Source organism: Pseudopodoces humilis, chromosome 14 (assembly GCF_049639895.1).
Source record: "Pseudopodoces humilis isolate 2021_Gansu_Grassland_sample_001 chromosome 14, ASM4963989v1, whole genome shotgun sequence".
Classification (NCBI taxonomy): domain Eukaryota; kingdom Metazoa; phylum Chordata; class Aves; order Passeriformes; family Paridae; genus Pseudopodoces; species Pseudopodoces humilis.
The window spans coordinates 7,204,420-7,225,052 of NC_142213.1; the positions used below are offsets into that span (position 1 = coordinate 7,204,420).

At 46.7% G+C, this 20,633-nt stretch overlaps 1 protein-coding gene across 4 annotated transcripts in view; it reads right to left on the minus strand.

Annotated features, from left to right (window-relative positions):
• The window catches only part of PLEKHG4 (pleckstrin homology and RhoGEF domain containing G4), an 86,229-nt gene that overhangs the window by 57,962 nt on the left and 7,634 nt on the right, over window positions 1-20,633 (minus strand). For all 4 annotated transcript variants that reach the window (XM_014255503.2, XM_014255505.2, XM_014255504.2 and 1 more), the window contains exons 2-4: window positions 13,621-13,818; window positions 5,758-7,873; window positions 412-627 (exon numbers count right to left, since the gene is read on the minus strand). In XM_014255503.2, the coding sequence (XP_014110978.2) occupies window positions 412-627; window positions 5,758-7,873; window positions 13,621-13,818 (2,530 nt within the window). The remainder of the gene's footprint in view (window positions 1-411; window positions 628-5,757; window positions 7,874-13,620; window positions 13,819-20,633) is intronic.

The window sequence follows — 20,633 nt, forward strand, 5'->3', positions numbered from 1 at the left end:
ACTGTCAAAGAGCATTTTTTACATTCCTATCCTTTAATTATCTACCAAGTGAATCAAGTTCCTATTCTTCTGACCAGGTCTGATGTCAGGCCCACCAGCCCATCATTAGCTGCACCCTCACTCTTGCTCTTTTTGAACTCCTAGTATGAGCCCATAGATTAGGCATTTCTGACTCATACATGCTTGGTTAACATTTTGACACTCCTGAGAGCAAATTAACATTAATGGAAGTTCTACTTCCTGTCCTGCCCATTCGGAAACTTCAGAGGATTCAAGAAGTGGAACTTCTGAAGAGGTTTGGGGTGAAAGAAATAGAATAGGCTCCAGTCTCCAGCGCTGCAAAAGGAGGCTCATCTCCATTGCCCTACTACAAACTGTATTTCCAAGACACATTCTGGCTCAGCTACTCACCAGGCAAGTAGGCAACTCCACTCCTGAGCACTTCTGGGTTCACATCCTTGACTATGGTAGGTGCAAACTGACCTCCCCAGGCAGTTCCAGAAGTTGGGGATGTCGGGGGAGTAACAGGTGGTGAAGCTTCCTCCAGGGCACTGCTTTTACTCACTGGTTTCACCACACCTGTGCCAGTTGCCTCCTTTCTCATTTCTGTCTCTTCCGAAATCATCCCTGTAAGACAAGCAACAAACAGAAGCTTGAGCAGAGTTTCACCCAAAAGATCCCAGGTAAGTACCAGACTGGGGAGGGATGTGCCCCCAGCCCCAGCACTCTGCAGCTCCTCCAGCCCTTTAGCCAGCAGCATGCATATTCCAAAACTGGTTATAACATTAATAGTACTGTAATTCTAAAATAAGAAACCAATTTACTGTGAAGTTTGCAAAGTATAAAAGCTCAATTCAGATGGGGATTACTGTAGTCAAAGTCCTACCAAGAAGTACATGTCTCCTCACAGCCTGGAAGTCTGGCACAGTGCAAGTCCCTGGCTGAGCTCCAGCAGCCTGAGCATGCTGAAGTGATAAACCAGCCTCTGACAGGGAGGGCTACTCCATCAGGACAGAATTACTCCCCCAATACCACTTGCAGAATAGTTCCTGAAAATATAAGTCAACTGGAGGCTGACAAATCAGCTGGAATTAGCCAAAAAGATATTGTTCTCCTTGTCCAGCCTTTTTTAATTAACATTTCATGTGAAAGTCAAAAACCTGTTTAAAAACCCTGAAGAACAAGATGATTACACCAACCAGCTCCTGCTCAAGAACTGCAGAAAATGCTTCCTTTGTGTGACACCTCAGCTCTAAAGTACAAGTTATCAGAATCAGTTAATTCTAAAATTAATTATCTTGGCTATTACATGGAAACTAAGGCTAGTTCTATCAAGTTTCAATTTTCATGTAAAATTATCTGGAAAGAAGAAAAAAATGTATCTACCCACTGTGCAAGAAGTATTATTCCCCATTTCCCAACATCACAAGAATTAGAAGGTAACAGCAGATCTTCAATAATAGATCTTTAGCATCCTTAGTACACAACTAGGCTAGTCCTGTCTTTGCAGAATGCTACACTAAATTAAAGGCTATACTTCACTACAAATCCTGATACTTCAGTATCTACCAACAAAAATATCAACCTTTCTTCAGGAAAATAAGAGTGGAATATTTATTTGCTTGCTATGAAGTCAAACATTTTAATTGCTATTTAAAATTTACTTCAACCATCCCTACCTTCCTGCTGCATCAACAATGCTGACACTTGACTCAGTTTATTTACTAACAGATTCCAATACTTCATTAAAGAGCAGGACCAGGAACAAAGCAGTCCTTGAAGTGGCTTTCAATACAAGTTTTAGCAGTGAAGGAGATTTACAGGTTGAGGCTTAGCCCAAACTGCTTCCAAAATTGCTAAAATAGATGAGAGAAGTGCCCTGAGCAGCATGGCTCACTGCACCAAACCATCCAACAGTGGGGGAAACTAGGAGGAGCTCCTGGGCTCTACACCATTGAGGGCATGACAGAATAGCTGCTCATTCCTCTCTGGTAACACCCCTGGTTGAGAAGCACCCCTGGGATCCAGCTTGGCACCTGCTGCATTTGGTCACATAAGCTGCAGTGATGGCTTCAGGGCTCTGCCCAGTTCTGGGCTCTACCAGAGCTCCACTCTGTTCCTAGGGCTGCCTCAGCTTCCACTTCCCAGTGCTGCAAGAGCTCATCCACTTCAGACAACACTGAACATCTTCCTGAACCAGCATTTCAGAGGGGCACTGATCCCCTGCAGAAAGGCTATCTTGAACATCACAGAATCATGAAGTTGTGCCCAAAGGTTTCACATTAAGAGCTGGTAGACTTTCTAGGAGAACATGGAATCACCTGTCAATGAGCTGTAAGGCCTGGCAAAGAGGACCAAAATGTGAGATTTAAAGAAGTCAAGAAATGGAACATAGCTGTGCTCCACACAAGTTACACACCAGGGCAAGAGAAATATATAAATATATGTGACAGTTCTGCCTTGCTTATCTCTTAAGAATGAGGTAGCAGCTACCAAAAGGTAGGAGAAAAGCATTTTGCTCAGCCCACCACACACAGTCAAGCTACCACATCTTTTCAGCCCTGGGGAAACTTCACTAAAGCTGTGCAACCTCCAGACTATGCATGTCTTGCCCAAACAAAACTCTTCCCTGAGCTTCTGAAGCCCAGCTCAGACCTGCAGATGCCAGCTCTCCCAAACAGGCCCAAGCACACTGTTTGTTATTTGCAATCTGGGGTGGAGGCACTCACCAAAGCGGAAATTGTAGGATGCGGAGGATTACATCTAAAAGCAAATTGAGAACAGGGACATCTGAATTTGCCATGTTTGCAGGTTCCACCTTTCCCCGAGGTTAAGGAAGTGGTAGAGGAGGATTTGCTTGTGTGCATTTCAAAGAGACATTAGCATTTTCCCTGCAAACTGCCCCAGCACCAGTATCACCTCTGCTAACATCAGGTAATAACCGGGACCAGGAACAGAACGCCCTAACAGGTGCTGCTGAATATGCCCCAGTGTGGCTTTTCAGCCTATTTCTTGAATATCAAGATATTTTCCACCCACAAAATAGAGGAATTCTTTCCAGAGAGGTGAAGTTTAAAAATCCACTTTCATTTAGATGTTAGTCATTAGGAAAAAACAGCAGCCATATTATCTGTGAATGAAACCAGTGTAAATTTTAAGCGACCAACTCAAAACAGTTCACATTTGACTTCAGGCTTTCTTCTATTTATATCTAAGTCTTTCTAAGTTAGACTCTATTTGTGCACAAAATAAGCTCACTGAGAATGGAAGGAAAGGGAGAGAGTTAAGTGACAAGATAAAACCTGCAGACACAGCAAACTCAGATGCCCCAGTTCTGAACAAGTATTTTGACATAATCTACAATATCTGCTGTAACAAGCAAGCTCCTCCACCTCACACAGAGCAAACTGTGCCTCTGCCCACTGCTGCTGAGGTGTGAACTTCAGAGCTAAATTGACCCAGTAAAGCTTAAGATTTGCTGTTATTTATAGCTTAGGCAAGAGTCCCACAGTTTCCAATCATAGTAGCAAAATGACCTCAGCAAGACACAGAATTTAACCTATAGAACTGCCTTGCTGGAGAAGTAGAGGCCATTTGTAGGACATTTGCTTTGCGTTGTAATTTTATCTCTGAATTATCTTATAAGTACATCTCTGAGGGTTTAATGGGGTTAGATAAGAGGATGGCTTGTTTGGATCTCAAAGCAATCAAATGTAATTGAATAGATTAAGCTTTTTATAGTGCCAGCTATAGTGTTTAAGAAATACTGTCAGCATTAACAGATACTTGAGCTGCCCTTTGCCATAAAGTTTATTTGGTTAGTTTGGGTGGTTTTCCTGGCAATTTAGGTTGTTTCTTTTGCTTTACAAACGTTGAGATAACAAGGTTTTCTTTTTTCTTAAACTGCAATGCCCAAGTTTAACATCAGCAGACTTGAGCCATGAATGTCACTTATTTCAGCCAGATCCCCAGAATCATTTGTATCATCTTTCATTAAAAGCAAATTCCATGTGTACCCCAGAGCGGTCCATCACTGCTGAAATCTCCAGCAGTGGTGAGGATTTATTCTTTGGACCAGTGAGAACAAGCTTGAATGAGCTGGACCTGGCTAATTTTAGACAGAAGAGATGGGAACACTGAACAAGCAGCCACTGGACTCATGAACAAGGTGTCCACGCAGCACTAAACACAGACAAGGTGTTCCATGGCCTGGTCCTCAGCAAGCATGAAGTCAAGCCAGGTTCAGCTTGGCCAGGGGAATGGATACCCACAGCATGGTTATTTCCTGCCATATATCCCCCCAAGACTCACAGACAGGCAGAAGGAGTTGTTGTGGTTTTATTCTGCTTATGGTGATAGATGTTCAGAGAGACGTGTACTGCAGAAATAGAAACTTTTGAGCTGACCCCTCCATTTCACAGAAGAGAAATGCTTGTCACTTCAAAAGTATCAGAAATGCCTGGCAACCCTGGGCTTGCCCAACTATGGAATTAAATTAGTTTGATACAAATGCTAATGAAATCTTATTTTAATCAATGGACACTAATTTAGCTCCATTAGGAGGTCACTAAGACATCAGGTAAACTGTGGCTTTTGACACTTGAGAAGCAGGTATGTGTGCAGTCAAATGGAATCATGGCGTAGCTCTTGGCCACATAATTTGGGACCAGGACAAGCATTACAGCAGCAGCACATCCCAAGACAAGCAGCTCTGGATCTGCTGCCCCAGAGGGTCAAACACGCTTTAGCAACATGGGTCTGTACGTCAACCCTTTCAAGAGTCCTCACTCCAACATTTCAAGCTGGGTAATTTTCCTAGCCAGGGGTCTCAGGGAACGAGAGCTGTTGAACTGGAATGGCATGTTCCACCCGCCCCCGCCGCACACCCGCTCCCCTGTGTGATCTGCATACTGAGCTGCAGCTTTCCAGACTCAGCAGAGCTGGGCAAATCCCGCACCGGGCCCATGCGGTTACACGCTGCCTGCCTACAGTCTGGTGCAAAAGGCAGACACCTGGATTGCCCTCTCAATTCCTCCTGAAGTAGCACAGCTACAGCTCAGGAACACAAGCATCAAGAAATCTGGGTAATACTTGCTTGAACATTCCATCTGAGTTGAAGTTAAATGCCTAATTTCTGTGGTCTCCCACTCAAGTTAAACAGCTCCTACTTGAAACATAATCGAGCTGAAGAAAGCATGCCGGAGGGGAAGGCAGGGAAGAGGGGGGAATCCCTCAGCTCTGCAGTTTGCTGCCTAAATCATTATCAGCACATACATTTGTTGATCTTCAGGTCATGTTACAGAGCTGGTATTTTAACGTGGCATCCACTGCTGCTTCCTCTTGCCACAGCCATCTTCCTAAAGCCAGTTTTCAACTAGGAAAGACTTGTACAGTTAGACAAGTCTCTCCTCACACATTCTGCAGGTCATGAATGTAGCAGGAGGTCACCAGCAGTCAGATTAACTGAAATTAAAAGCTTCTTCCAATGGAACTTTGTCCTGTATCAATGTAAATTTGCAAAGAATTATTAAACAAAATACCACAGTAAACCCACCTGTGAAGAGAAAGCTAATTTCATGCCACAAAAAAAAATGACAATTTAGTAATTTCCCAGTATTTTGTGCTACTTAACCCAAACCCTCCGAGATGTATTTATCAAATCCTGCCTGATAAGTAGTATTCAAGCAGTACTCCTTGAGGACTTTGCTTTCAATCCATGTTATCAAACACAACCACACAAATATCCAATGGCTGTACCTTTAGGAGAAGCCCCAGAAGCTGCCTCTGGCTGGGAGTGCAGAGTGGTAGGCTCTGTATGCCCCTCAGCAGGTCCTGAGGACAGTGGTCCACCCTCCAGCTCCTCTTCAATGGATTCCAGTGGTTTTGAGGCTGCAGCCTTCAACCTTTCCCTGTAAGAACTCTCCTGGTTCTCCACCTGTCCCTGCAAGTCCTGAACTGCAACACACTCCAGGTTCAGCACAGAGTTCTCTTCAGTTTCACAGCCATGGTTTTCCAGTCTTTGTGGTTCCTCAAACCTCCCTCCAGACCTCTGGGTTTTGAACAGACTTGAGTTGTCTTCTTGTGCATTGGGAGCCAACAAGTCACCGTTATTCAATTGTTCTGCCATCTGATTCCCCTCTGCTGACAGGGCAGTTTGGAGTAGTACAGCTTCTTCAGCCTTTTTATGCCCTTGCTCTTCGCCATCTGACAAGGTTCCATCCACTGGAGCTTTCACAGAACACTGACGATGACTAGTCTGATTTTCATTTACAGTAAACATTTCTTTAGACTCTTTCACTTCCTCTTGGCTGTCTCTCCTTCCCACCTCAAATTCATCTACATTTCCATGGTTCTCTTCTGGAGGATTTAATGGAGAACTGGTATTTGCTTCATTATTGCTGCAGCAAGCACTTACATCTGCCATATTCCCTGAAGAAGAGCCTCTTTCCCCACCCACATCTGAATTCTCAGGCAATGTAGTGATCTGCACTGACTCAACACTTCCACTGACACCCTGGCAAGAGACATCAGAACTTTCCTTTAGTGTGCAATATGGTCCCAAAGGCCCTAGGACAGATACAGGAGAAGCATCCATCAGTGGATCCTCCTTTGGACCCTTAGTCAGTGGTTCTGTGTGTACTCCCAGCATCACTTCCTCTTTAGCAGCAGTAGCATCTAGAATCACTTCTGGGCTCTGCTCCAATGTTTCAACATCAGCATTTTCACCAGGTCCATCCCTTTCTCCCTCCATATTTCCAGGGGCACCAGGCACTTGTGCTTTGCAGCTGACAGCATCTCCAGCACACACATCACCGTAGCTGCACAGCGCATACCGCCAATCCAGCGAGTGTCCACTGTGAGCCTCCTGCTCTGCAGCTGAATCTTCTGTGCGGCAAGCGGGAGACTCAGCCACAGGAAAGATATCACCCATACTTCCAGGGTCAGCTGGTATCAGCTGACATTCTGCAGACAGTTCTTCATGTGCCATCACTTTGCTGCCTTCCAATGGAGTAACATTTTTGAGAATTTCTGTAGAAGTGCTCAGAGTGTCCATTTGGCAGTGCTCCTTCTGCATAAGTGCTGACTGAATTAAGTTCTTGGAGTAGTTGCTGTCTTGTATGACAATAAACCTGTGCTTGGCTTGAGACTCATTCACTTGTGCCCTGGGCTGAGTTAGATAACTTAATGCCAGTGACTGGGTTACAGATCCTGTTTGTGGCCCAAACCTGGGCAGTGAAACTTCTGCCAGCTCAACGTACTCCCCTTCGAGGTCACTTGTCAGGTTCTCTTGAGTCACAGGACTTGTACAGATGCCATTGACCAGAGCTTCATTTAACTGCAGAGCTGTGCTGCTAATGACAGGGTTGTCTCGATTTGGGCTTAGTTCCTGCAGATACTGAGACCTCAGATCTGGTGAACTGCACTCAGTATGGTCCGTGGGGAGGCACGAAATTGAACGTTCCTCTGTTATTTCTGGAGAGATGATATTGTTTTCAATTATTTTTGGTTTATTTATAAATTCAGGATTAACCACTTTGTCCCAAGGGACACGAAATATTTTGTCATCAGTGGTTAGTAAACAATTTTCCAGTGCTATGCCCATCCGCTCTCCATTGAATGTAGTCAACCATTCCAGCGTAAAAATAGAGGTATATGAAACTTCTGGAATCACCACTTCTTCTACATTATGCTTATCTTTTGCCAAACATTTCAATACAATTCGTGGAGGCTTCTTCAGAGAGGGGACCACCTGCAGGTAGAAATCACCAGGCTTCAAGATTCGCCAGTCAATGGGAGCTAGCTGGATTACAATCTTCTCTTGAATACACAGTGGCCAGCCCGCGTGACGAAACAGCAATCCACAGTACGGAGCCTATGGAGACAAGAGAAAGTGTTTTCAGCGACAGCAAAAAAGACCTCAGCTCAAGGTTTTCAATAAGAGAGATCACGAAAACAAATTAATTTAGGGTCTTTGGTTACTGGTGTAGGCAGGTTTTCACACTAAGGTCTTCTCTTTAATAAGCAGAAATAAGAAAAGCTACCAACACAAACCACCTATGCAGAACAGTGGGCACAAGTTACACTGGGAGGCTGCAACCTCCCAGTGAAGGGAAGAAGACACTGCAAAGACAAAACAGGAGATAGGAAGCAGCAAATGAGGAAAGCACAGCAGAGCCACAGAGAAAGAAGGCAGCAAGTGCCATGAGCAAGCTGCGAGGAACCACACTTAACATACCAGCAATTTCCTCATTCCCAAAACATAGCAGCAGTCAGGCCATGCCTCAGACAAATCCTACCCAAGTAAAAGAACTGAAATTTTATGGCTGAACTGACTTGACTCAATTATTTACAGCTTTATCACAGCTTCAAAAAATAATTTCAGTGCTTTGAACTTGATTCTATTTGGGTAAGATTTAAATTAAGCCATGATATAAGCCATCAATTCCACAGTTCACTTCATCTTTTTCTGTATGACAAGGCTTCAGATTCAAGTAATTCAAATATTTTGCCATACAGCAGAGAAACCAGAGAACTGAAAAGAACTTCCTGGTTTGGTTCCTTGAAACAACAGGTACTGGCATAAAGCAATTTCTTTTCGTATGTTCATCAACCTTTAACTTCATCCCCACCAGATTTCTAACTCTCCCTGCACCTGAAGCAAAGTTGCTCACAGGTTTGGAAAACCAAATCATCCTTCAGATTCAGTAATTCCTCCTCCTCAACCCTGTCTTCTCTGGAAGTGTTCCCACTGCTTAGACTTATTAACTCATTTCATATGACTTTAGCACATCTACCTTCATCATCTCTTTGGTGTGCCTGAAGTATCTCCTTTGTAATGCTCATCTCATTTTCTTAAAAAACATTTGTTTACTGTGCAAAGCATTGCAAAACACTGCCTATAATGGCACCAGCACTTCCCAAATGTGCTAGAACCATCTCCTAATGCTAAGACCCCACTTGTCTTCCAGTCATGCCCCTACAGTAACACAGTCACCCACTTGTTTTTCTTTTCAAACTAATGAGCTCCAGTTCACAACAGAAGCTCTGCCTGCCACTCTGTGGAGGCACGTGCTTGCCCTCTGAGTTGACCGTTACGAAGATTTAAGTACAAAGTTTTAGAGCTCATCTTATGCAATGCATTTATCACCCTCCTCTTCCAGGTGATTGTTTGTGCGTCCCAGGTTGGTTTCACCACAAACGTGCCATACATACTCTTACTTTTCATGCCATGGTCATGGATGAGAAGCACTGAGTGTTTCACCACTCCCGCCTCCAACTCTGTTTTCCCCGCATTACAACATCCTCCCTCCCTTTCACCAGTTTGTAGCCATCTTGCAATTCTTGCATAAACCTCAATCCCTTTGACACAGTAATTAATCTTCCATATGACTACCTAATAAATCCTTTATGGCAGAGATTAAACAATAAAACTTATCTCTCTAGAGAGAGCTGGTTTATTAAAAAGGCTGGTGTGACACTACCTGCCATGGAGCAAACCACATGAAAATGTTATTCAGTTTTTCAAGGGTCAGTTAATTCAGTCCTTGCTCAGTGCACGATGTTGTAGGCTCAGCTTGTTTTCTGTATTTTGTTACTAGCCCTGACTTAACAGATTCAATAAAATCCCTGTTACATTTGGCATTATATGGTAACTTCTTCCATATTCCAGGATGGAGACCTGCCAGTCCTATTTCTTTGAAATAGTCAAGTTCAGTCACAGTAGTTTTACTTCTGTTCACGTACTGCTACTGCCCTACTGATGTACTTAAACACTGTAACACTACAAAACTGAATCTTACTTTAGTTTTCATTTACTTGAAGGATCATATTAGTATTACCTTTCTATTCTAACCTTGACTCAGAGCAGACCCACCTCCCCTTCTTTCCTCTTTCTAATAAGTTAGAACCAAAAACCCCTACAAGCTAACACAGTTGTTTCTACTTCCCTCAAAGGCACAGCTCAGTTGTGCAGTCTGATGTTCTCAGGCTTTGTGATCTGCAAGACACAGATGCCACTACCAGTAAGTTCCTTTCATCCACAACACAGTTAAATTTTGAAAACCAAGACCACCTCTTGCAGCACTTCACACAAGCTGCTTCTGGCTCCAGCAGGTCTTAGGCTACAGGTACTTCATAGACTTCTGTATCAAGTTCAAGACTCACATAGCACCTCAGTCAACAAAGCTTGTGGCTCCTACAAAAGTGCCCAAATCAAGTATTTTGTACATAAGTTTTAAACTAGAGCAATTTGCAGTTTTCCAGAAGAGGCTGTGCCATTGCACCACACCAACCCCTCCTCTCCCATTAGAATATCTCCTAGTAAGTTTAGTAAGGTCAAGGGTCTGTACCAAGGATCTTTCAGGGAAAGAAGAGGCAGACAAAGATCAATTCCCAAACTATTATAGTTTACAGGACTGAAAAGTGAAAGACACAATCAGCAGCAGCATAAGCATAAGGCTGAATTCCATCAGCACGTGCCTGACATAGAGATTCTGTTAAAACTTGGATGAAGACTAACCCACTGGAGGGCCATTCATACATTAAGAAATTAAAAAACTCAGCCTCACTACTTAGATGCTTACTGCCTACTGACTCATAAAGAGAAAACTCAGCAATAAAATCAGCAAAACCAAAATGCATTGAAGTTCCTGAAAAGCCCTATAAAGCCACACTCTAAACTGCATCAAGAGCGAGAGTAACATCCAGAGCAAGAATGCAAGTCCCACAATAGCCTAAACATCACAGAGCTTTAGAACTTTAGAAGTGGAGCATCCTCATGCTGCTCCTGCTCCAAAATGCACCTTCAAAGGGAGTATTATGTGAAGAGGCTTATTACAGTCCCTTTAACATCTCATTTTGAGGCTCAAGGATTTGGTTTTCTCATGTCCAAACACTACTGAGCCAAACCAGGCTCATCAGAGGAGTGCCAGGAAAACCCTCTACGCTCAGTGGCTGCAGCCAGGAATAAAGCTGCCTCTGAGGAAAGAGCTGGGTACCAATGACAAAAATGGCACAAAGGTTGAATCTTCTACAGCTACAGGGATGGTTAAGCTGGAACAGACCATTTAGCTCAGGATGTCATCTCAAAGCCAGAGGCAAAATCTGCTTTTTAACTTTGTGCTAAGCAGAGACAGACCCCCTTGGAACACCCCTTCCAGTCCCTGAGCAATCACACACAGGCTAATGATTTTAATACACCCAACTGAAGGCCATTAACTTGTCTAATACTTCATGAAGCCATTTACACTTTTGTCACTGCAGAAGCTGACTAAAGATCTAGCGCTCTCAAGACTTTCTACAGTAGTCATTCGGACAGGAGTTAATTCTTTTCCCTCTAGTGTGTTTAGGAAACGCTCACACGGAGAAGCTGAACTACAAACTAAGGAGGAAGTATTGCCTTTGTTTATATTCTCTAAAAGGCAGGCAAGACTTCCAAAAAGCAATTAGTAAGAAACCTCTTACTAAATCCTCTGTGATTTCAGACTGTAAAGATGAAGGGGCATACAGTGGAGGTTTGGGGAAGAAGAGATCACAGCAATTTAAATAAATTTCATAAATAACAATAAATTTAAAAGATCAAACAAGCAGATTTTTAAATAAAATATGGAATAGCCTGGGCACAACTCTAAAGAGGGTATTACCACTCTGGAAGTAAAAAATCGTAAGTCACAGACAGAAAGGGTCACACTCAAATAAGAAAGGATCTTGCTGACCACTCTCCTAAACATTTCACACTTTACCAAAAGCCTCCAGTACCTAATGCTAAGCCCTGTGCAGCCCTCCCTAAAGGCGCCTGTCCAACCAACCCCACATGTAGCTACAGGGCTGGCCAGGCAGTGGCACGCAGGCCTCCAAGAACAACTCGTGTCTTTGCATCACCTCCCCAGACTGTGCTACACAAGTAGGGCAGCCCCACCGTGCAGGTTTCCCCCATCCACAGGACACCTCAGACACCCCCACATCTCCATGTCACCTGAGCCCACGCTCCAAGTCAGCCTGGTGGGCCACCAGCATCTCGAGCTCCTCCAGTGCCCACTGCCCTCATACTCCCCTCATCAGTACCCCGAATTTCCACTGCCCTCACCTCTCTCCCTCCTGCGGGCGCCCAGCGCCCATTGCCCTCACACCTCTCCCGCCTCACGGCCGAGCACTCCTGCGCCTCGTGCTCCAACGGCCCTTCAACAGCCCAACCGCAGCCACCCTGCCCGTCAAGGCTTCCCCGCGCTGCTATTGGCTGCCGCAGCGCTCGCTGTCCTCCCATTGGCTGTGGCACGGCCGAGGCCCGCCCTGCCGCCCTGCCCGTGTCCCAGCCGTGGCGGCCCGAGGGCGGCGCGGGCCGCGCTGGGTGCGCGCTCGTTCCTGCCCGTTCCTCAGCCCCTGCTCCGAACACCTCCCCTCTGCTACAGCAGCACTGTGGGCCCAGCTCACTGCTGCTTTCCCTCCCTTCCCTTCGCCGCCTCACCTGCCCAAGGCACCGCTGGCCGCTCGGAAGCTGCCGGAATCTCGAGGAGTGGGGAAATTGCTACCTTGGCTCCTTGAGCGAGGGCGGTGTTTTGGGGAAAGCCGTGAAACGTCTTGAAATAATTACTAGTTTGTACAAACGAAAAGCCTTTTGTTTCTTTAAAGGGGAAAAACACACGATGCACCATGGAATTAGAAGCTCCAATTACAGATACTGATGGAATAACATCTATAACAGTGTTCAGGGTGGGAGAGAGCAGCAAGGTCATCCACTTTAGATCCTCCTCGACTCACAAAGATGGTTGGCACCAAGCTGGTGACAATATGGGACGACAAACACTGCACCAAAACATACTTTCAAGATGCCTAGCTCATATGGTTCCATCCTATGTGATGGGTCTGTCCCCCCAGTATTTCACTTGCTTGAAACAAATGAGTAACTGACGATTTCAGCCTCTATTCCATGTTTTTCCTCCTCCTAGAAATTCCTCACCCTCTACCGTGAGGACTTGAATTGAAAGCCTGGCCACACGCCCCACTTTGCATTCAGAGACAAAAAGATTAGAACAAACCCACATTTTAGGTTGTTTGGGCTGGCTGGGTTTTTTTCATCTTGCAGACTTGGAGCCAAGTTTTTTGATGGAGGTGTTTGACTCATCGTTTCTAACATTTTAGACTCCCAACAGTAAAGCACATTAATCTTGGACTCGTTCTGGCAGTAAATGTAACGTGACTCCTCGGGGCTACTGAGCCTTGTGACTGTTTCAGCAACCATCAAAGGAGAGCTGAAGTTCTGGGAAAAACACCGACTGGCAGCATTTCACCCCGCACATCATCCTGCCAGTGGTGGGAGCCCGACAGCTTCATCCACAGGGCCAGGGAACAGCTGGGGTCAGAGGCCACCCCAGTCAGCCACATCTAGCAAACATCTCGCTAAACCTCTTCCCTTAAGCCCTTGGTGTTCGTGCTCCACACCTGATCTCTGAAGGGTTAAGCTTCAAAAACAGTTTCTCAACTGTTTCCTAATTGTCTGCCTGCCCTCCCACCTAGGCTGCCATACATACTCCAGCGCTTTTTGCCAGCCATTTTGCATACGAGAGCAGAAAGAAAACTCTCCAAGAAAGCCTTCACAGGCCTTAGAGAGCATGATGTACTCACACAGGCATCCTGCTGAATGCACTGCAGGATGTGCTTGGCTGGAATCAGGAAGTCTATGAGGTAGTGCAGTCCATCCCCACGGTACGTCTTCTCCACCACATCAAAAACTTGGCACAGAACAGTGGCTGCGGTGGCCTCAAATGGAGGGTAGAGTGCTGATAACGTACTCTGAATGCAGCCGTCCAGTGATTCCGAGTCCTGCCGAGAGAGAAAGTGTTAGTGGTACCAGAGCACGATCTGTCCAACGCCCAGGAGTGCAGCCATCTCCAAATGCAGGAGGAACGAAGATCAAAGGAGCCAAGTGCTGTCCTTTCTAGCTTCTTTTGGCACCAGCAATTGCAGGTAAACACAAAAAAGCTCTCCCCAAACGGGAGTGGAACGCTCGCAGAGTGCTGCGCACAGCGGTGAGAATTCCCAGCTTTTGCTTACGCAGCAAGTCCTTCTCCTGCCTGCGCGGGGTGGGGCGGCTGTTGGACCACACCGCAGCACGTGAGCGTGTGCGAGCGAGACAATCATGGGGTGGGCGCATCACCAGCCCCGTGTTTTATCGGTGCACCCCGCGTTTTGTTGGTGCACCAAGGAACACCCCTTGGTGGGCTAAGGGGAATTGCAATGGGCTGAGTGAAGCTCCTCAGCCTCCTGCGCTCTGGAGTCCCAGCATGGGATAAGGTGTCTGAGCTGTTTGGTTCTGTGGAAAGCCGTTCACCACTGTGACTCCTCATTATTCAAAGCTGTTTGCCTCTCATGAAAGGCTCTCCTCCAGGAGCCAGGAATTTTCTGCAGTGCGAGATGCCTCACACAAGGATTCACACAATGCATGTGAACAGGGCTGCCTGTGGTCCCTGAGCACACCCACTGATACCTAGGATGTCTGTTCAGGGGGATCAGAGGCAATGGCTTGCCTGCATCCACCTTCATTTGGGAGAACCTGCCAGCCAGAGCCTGCCCATAATGTCAGGACCAATTCCAGTGCTGGAGGCCAAATTCTGAGTTATTGCATGGGTGTAAATCAAGAGAGCTTGCCAAAAAGTAACAATAAAAAAATATAAAGCTGTACATATCTGGAGAGAGGATCAGGATCCCTCCTTTCTTTTCTATTTTAGAGGGGATCCCTTGGGCTAACTTACAACCAGTGAGAATGAGTTTTGCTACAAAACCAAATGAAAGTTTACTCAGGTGTCTGGCCAGATCCTCATCTGATCTAAATACACCTCCTTTCACTAGAAACAAGAAAAGCACTTCAGCTGCTGGCCCAGAAGCCCTACAGCCTCCTGTAGAACAGGAACAACTGCATGGACATGCCTGAAAATACACTTCAGTCTCACTGAAGCAAGACTGGGAGAGAAAGTTAAACAAAGTAGTGCCACAACAGCTTACACCACAACCGGGGAACAGTAGAACAAGGGGATCAGGAGGAAACAAATGGTTTCACTGCTTGCACTCCATGGCAGCACATCACTGCAGATGCTTCCACTGGCCTGAGAAAGTTCAACAGTCTCAGAGGAAGCCTGAACTGACCTGCAGCCCAGCAGAGATGATGCTCCTCACGCAAACCTTCCCATCTCTCGCAGCTTAACGATCTCCAAGTTTCTCCTTTAGAGGGTTGGATGTTTAAGCACAATATAAACTCCCTGCTCTGATGCAAAGCCACCTTGTAGGACAGCCTGTGGAACTGCTTGGGAGAGGTGAGGACGCCCAGATGATGCCTGCACAATCCCTGTCTGCAACGAGCTGGCAGAACTACAGTGACAGGCAAACCACACACTGCCTTTGGGACAGTACTACTTCCTTACCTTTTCTGCTGTTTCTCCTCATGTCAGCAACAAACAAGGCTAGATGGCAGCAGGCTCCTAAAGTCCACACCTTTCTGAGAGACCAGTGCCTCCTGCAATACTCAAGGCCAATACAACCAGATAAACAGAGGGAAAGGAGCTATTTTTCATACACATAGAATCATAGATTATCCTGAGTTGGAATTCTTAATCCAATATTCTCAACCCAAGAATTCCAAAAGCAGGAGCCCTATGTGTATACTTCCAAGTGCTGAATTCTAGGGATGAGCATTTAACCCAAATTCTAAATAGGAAGAGAAGGCTGTTTTAAACCATTTACTTTCCACTCAGAAAAATAATAACCTCTGTTGACACCAACATGTCCCAGCAAGTGCCTGTGACCTTGTCAGACAGAACTGGCCTTCACACAGGTGCTCTCCCACCACTATCACAGTAGCATTTCTGCTGGCAGCATTTGACAATAATCTCCCTCTGTCCCTCCACAGCCCGCCAGTTCAAAATATCAGTGAAAACCAGCTGGGGTCGATTCTGTACCATCTTCTGTCCCCATGCCCTGCTTGAGCAAAATTCTTTCTGATATCAATCCCTCCCCAAAATAAATTTGTTAAGTTCACTGTTGCAAATAAAACAAAGAAGTCAAAATATTTGCACATGAGTCAGTGTGTCGCTCTAAGGTTCTCACACCATTCCTGCTGTCTTAGCCTTCACAAAACAATTATTAACATTGGCATCAAATCAAAAATCCTTTATATGGTTAAAATAAACCAGGTTGTACATTATCCTTCCTTTAGTAAAATACAGAATAACCATAGCCTGTAGCCATTGCAGAGTACAGTGCTAACTGCACTCCCCAAGCACAGAAGCTTTATCTCCCTCTGGCTAGATTATACCACAAAGCCATGATAGCTGTGTAGGTTTCTAAGGAATAGAGAGAAGGTTTCAACCACTATCTTTTGGTAGAAAGAGATGTTTGCACCAATTTCTGCTAATTCTGCAGGAAAAGCCCCAAACAGGAAGTAGATTCCCACATCCCACTGTGCTGCAGGGGATTGTAGCAGCAGCATCCTTGGGAGGCTACAGAACACGGCAGCCTCCATGTGCCACAGATGAACATGGAGGTGACACTGCTCTTCACTGCTCCCACCCAGGATCACCCAGGAATAGGTCCTGCCTGGATGGAGGGTGAAACATGGCAGTGCCTCAGAAGCACTGAAATTCTGAAAATACAGAGGGTAGAACATGCCAGAGATTGGAGCTTCCAACAGCAACAGATTCTCCTTCAATAAGCGACTCATTAACCCAGCTTCACAATCCTACAGATGGGGCTGCTTATTTGCACTAATTAACTTAGACTGCAGAGTTGCTGGAGGAAAGCACCTCAGCCAGGACTGCAAGAGGCCTCATGGTTCTGCTGTGGAATGCCAGAGCACAGATGGGCAGTCTCACACATCCAGCCGGCCAGCTGCCATGCACTTGGAGGAGACAGGGTTTGCAGGCACAGCGAGCTCAAACAAACCAGAGAAAGGGATGGTGCCCTGTAGTCCCGAGTCTGATAAACCTGAAGAGCCCATCTTACCTACATCATGGAATCATAGAATGAGTGAAATTGGAAGGAACCTCTGGAGGTTGTGTAGTCCAACTTCCCTGCTCCAGAGTGCCCTAGACCATTCTAGAAGCCCCCTAGACCCCTGCAGGGTCCCCTAGAGCATGTTACTCCAAACAGTTTTTGAGTATCTACAGAGAAGGAGACTCTACAATCTCTGGGCAACTTCCAGAGGTTCCATCCCTTATCTCAAACAGGCAATGTAACCCCCAGCAGGCATGAGGAGAAACTTTTTTGACCCGGGATAAGTGAACAGCACATGGAGAGAAGGAGAACAAGCTAAACCTAACAAGGATTCATGGAAGGGGCACTCCTGCCCCAGCACATTTCCACTACAACCAGCCTACAGTGGTCCCCAAGAGCTGGCAGAGCCTGGCACAGGAGTCTGCTGAAAAAAACAACCTCCTTCAGGGACTGCACATTTCAAACTTCCCTGCTTCCAACACCATTGCCACATCCCTCTCACAAGAAATGTCCTGGACGTGCGCCTTTTCAGCCGCTGGGCACAAACACCAACAGGAACACTTTCCAAGCAAGCCAGAGAGCATCTCTGCAAGCAAAAGGACTCTTGGGCTTCAAATGATTCTTTGTCAATAACACAGGAGGACCTGTAAACTCCAGCTCAGTGCCACCACTCCACCACACTTCCCAAAAGAGAAACATGCTTTTAAAATAACTCTTCTATAAATCAAGGCGCTAAATAAAGCCCAGGTTAAGGTCATGTCCGGCCAAACTGGCTTTCACTGCTGCTCAGCTGAGAGCCAGCTGCTGGTGCAGGGCCTGGAGCACAGGGAGAGAAGAGGAAAAGCACTACTTTGGGGTGGGATGGGCTCAACTCCATGGCCTGAGCCATGTGGCAGGAACAACCTAGCATGGTCCCAGCCAGGAGGCATAGGGAGCAGTGAGAACCCAGGAGGACTTCACAACTGCCAGAGGGCTTTGGTCTGAACAGAGGGTTGGTGGGCTGCCCTCTCTCCCCAGCATATCATGGGAGCCACAGATGCTGTGACAAATAGAACAATAAAGACTGTTGTGGCAAAGCTCTGCTGCTCAGCCCTTAGAGTCCCACTCCATCAAAAACTGAAGCAAAAACCAGGAGTCAATTAGAAATGAGGCTACGAGTGCCTGGGCAGAAGAGGAGCCCAGCAGCTGTTGCAACCCTGCTCAGTGGACACGTCTACTTCTCCTGGTGCAAGCAGACACTGCAGGTTGGAAGAGGAGCCTGTCATGAGGCATCTGGAGTAACCCGGAGCTTCTTGGGCTTTTCTAGGTGCACTGATTGAATTTTCTGCCTACTTTTGTGAGCATGGAGAGAGCAATATAGCAGCTCCAGCCACTGGGAACCCCTGTTATTCTACATTTATTTCTGACTCAGGACTGAACTTCTTCTTCTTTGGGACCTACTGCTCACCAATTAAGTCTGAACCCTGGAGAACCTCCTGCAGGTTTGGAGAACAAAAAGTCAGCCTGCCTGGGGAGCAGAGAGATCATCCCCAGGGCTACACACACACTTCACACAGCATCAGAATACCTGTGCTCTTCAAGCAAGAGACAGCAACCCAAGTGGCTCAGGACAATGTGTCAGTGCTGGGGAGGCCTGCAATGCTTCTGGAGCTGCTTGGGACCACAAAGTCTTGGCAGCATTTTCCCTATAAATCATCTAAGAACTTTGTTCATTTCACCTACAAAGTATTGAGTCTTGGTCAAGGCGAACCTGAAGAGGCACAGATCTTTCCTGCTGACAGCCCAGATGCTGTCTGCAGACTACTGAAAAAGATTGTTTTGGTGGGACCAGACTAACAGTTTGACTAACCCATGACTTATGGCAGACGACGCTCCTTTTCCAGCAGGCTGGGCTGGCCCATGTAACACGCTGAGGATTCATCCTGCAATGGGAATTTAGTTAAAGAACTTGCAGCTCTGCTTTCACAAACCTACACCCTCATTTGAGGTGCCAGAGAATGAAACTACATATCCCAAAGTGCCCCAGTTAAATCCAGCGCTTGCCGTGGCTTGGCAGAGCAAGGAGCATAGCTGGGCAGTGGAGCAGAGCCTGGCTGCGAGCACAGCGAGTGGTGCCCGTGGTACACCCAGCTCTGAGTCACCGAGTGTCTCGGCTCCCGCTCAGCAGAGACCTTGCCAGCAACTCCCGCAGCTTCGCCCTTCTTCTGCTGGCTGCCCAGAGCCTGGCCACGTCCTGCACGCAGCCACTTTCTCCCCTCTTGCCCAGGTGCCAAGACAGTGCAAAGGCAGGACAGGAGAGACCAGAGTGTGCAGAGGTGACGGGAAGAAATGACCCAACCCTCTCACACCCCAGACTGGAAAGTAGAAATAACAGCAAAACTGGGGAGAGGCAGAGCTCCAAGCAGCACAACACAGCGCCTGCCCATGGCTCCCAGCCAGCTTTGGGACTGGGGGAAAAGGAGCTCACAGCAGGCACTGAGCAGGGCTGGGTTAGCTGTTCCCTCAGCCAGCAAAGGCTGCTGTGCTGCACCACTTGGCTGGGGCTGCTCAGCTCTCAGCTGACGTGAGAAACCTCATTTCCAGTAAAAACAGACCTCTGGGCTTTCTATGAAGCCTTTCCACTTTCTGACACAAAGCCGAAAGACAGGCTGCTTTCCCTTTAAATAAAAGGGACATTTCTGTGTCCAGAAAGGTCTTTGGCTAAAAACAAGGCTTGTTTTTCTGACAAAATTTGAGATTTCCCACTCTATTGCTGCAGAGAGGAGAACCCTCCCAGGCCCATTTCCTGAGCTGTTCTAATCACAGCGGCAATGAGTTCAAGAGAGAAAAATCTTCCCAGAGCAAGTGCCAGCTCCCCCCTCTGCTGCTTTCTCTGAGGCTCAGGGGGAGGCTGAAAAGAGGGCGCCTGCCTTCAGCACCCTGCCTTCCTCTGGATAAAATAATGTATTATTAAGTGGTGCAGCTATAGAGGTAGGCATTCCCACTCCAGTAATTACACCACCTTCCTGTGAGATAACCAGGAACAGCTCTACCTGCTCTTTGGGCTATTGTTTCAGGCTTTTCAGGGAGAAAAGAACAGCACTCAGTTCCACTTGGGAGGCAAGTGTTGCACACCCAGGCCAGATTTGCTGATGGGCTGTACCTCCAAAAGCAAGCTGCTTTTTGCATGCCACCATGGCATCCCTTGCAGAGGGCATGGCTGTAGCCTGGCTCAGTTCCCCTGCACTGAGGCAGGCAGCACTGCTCCATAGCCTGTGGATAAACCAGCTCCTACAGCTTTGCAGGGAGTGGTGCTCTGCAGACAGAGCTCAGAGAATCATTTCCAGATGCCTCCCTCTGTTCTCCCAGCCCTACTCCGTGTTGACGCGGCTGCAGCAGCCAAAGCAGCTCCTACTGGGCAGCACACAGGATTATCATTCCAGGCACTGCAGGAAAACAAGCGCTTGGAAGCGATTAACTCATGATCTCTCATTTAATTAAACAAAGGGAAAAATGATGTATTTGCTTTTCAGCTCCGAGGTCCCTGTTCTGCGCATGCTGTAGGTCTGGGCGTGCGCAACTGGGGAAAGGCAGGTCCAAAGCTGGGTGATCTCTCCAAGCTCAGGCTTGGTTTGTTTTCACTCAAGGGGGGACACCCCAGATTCCTTTGAAAG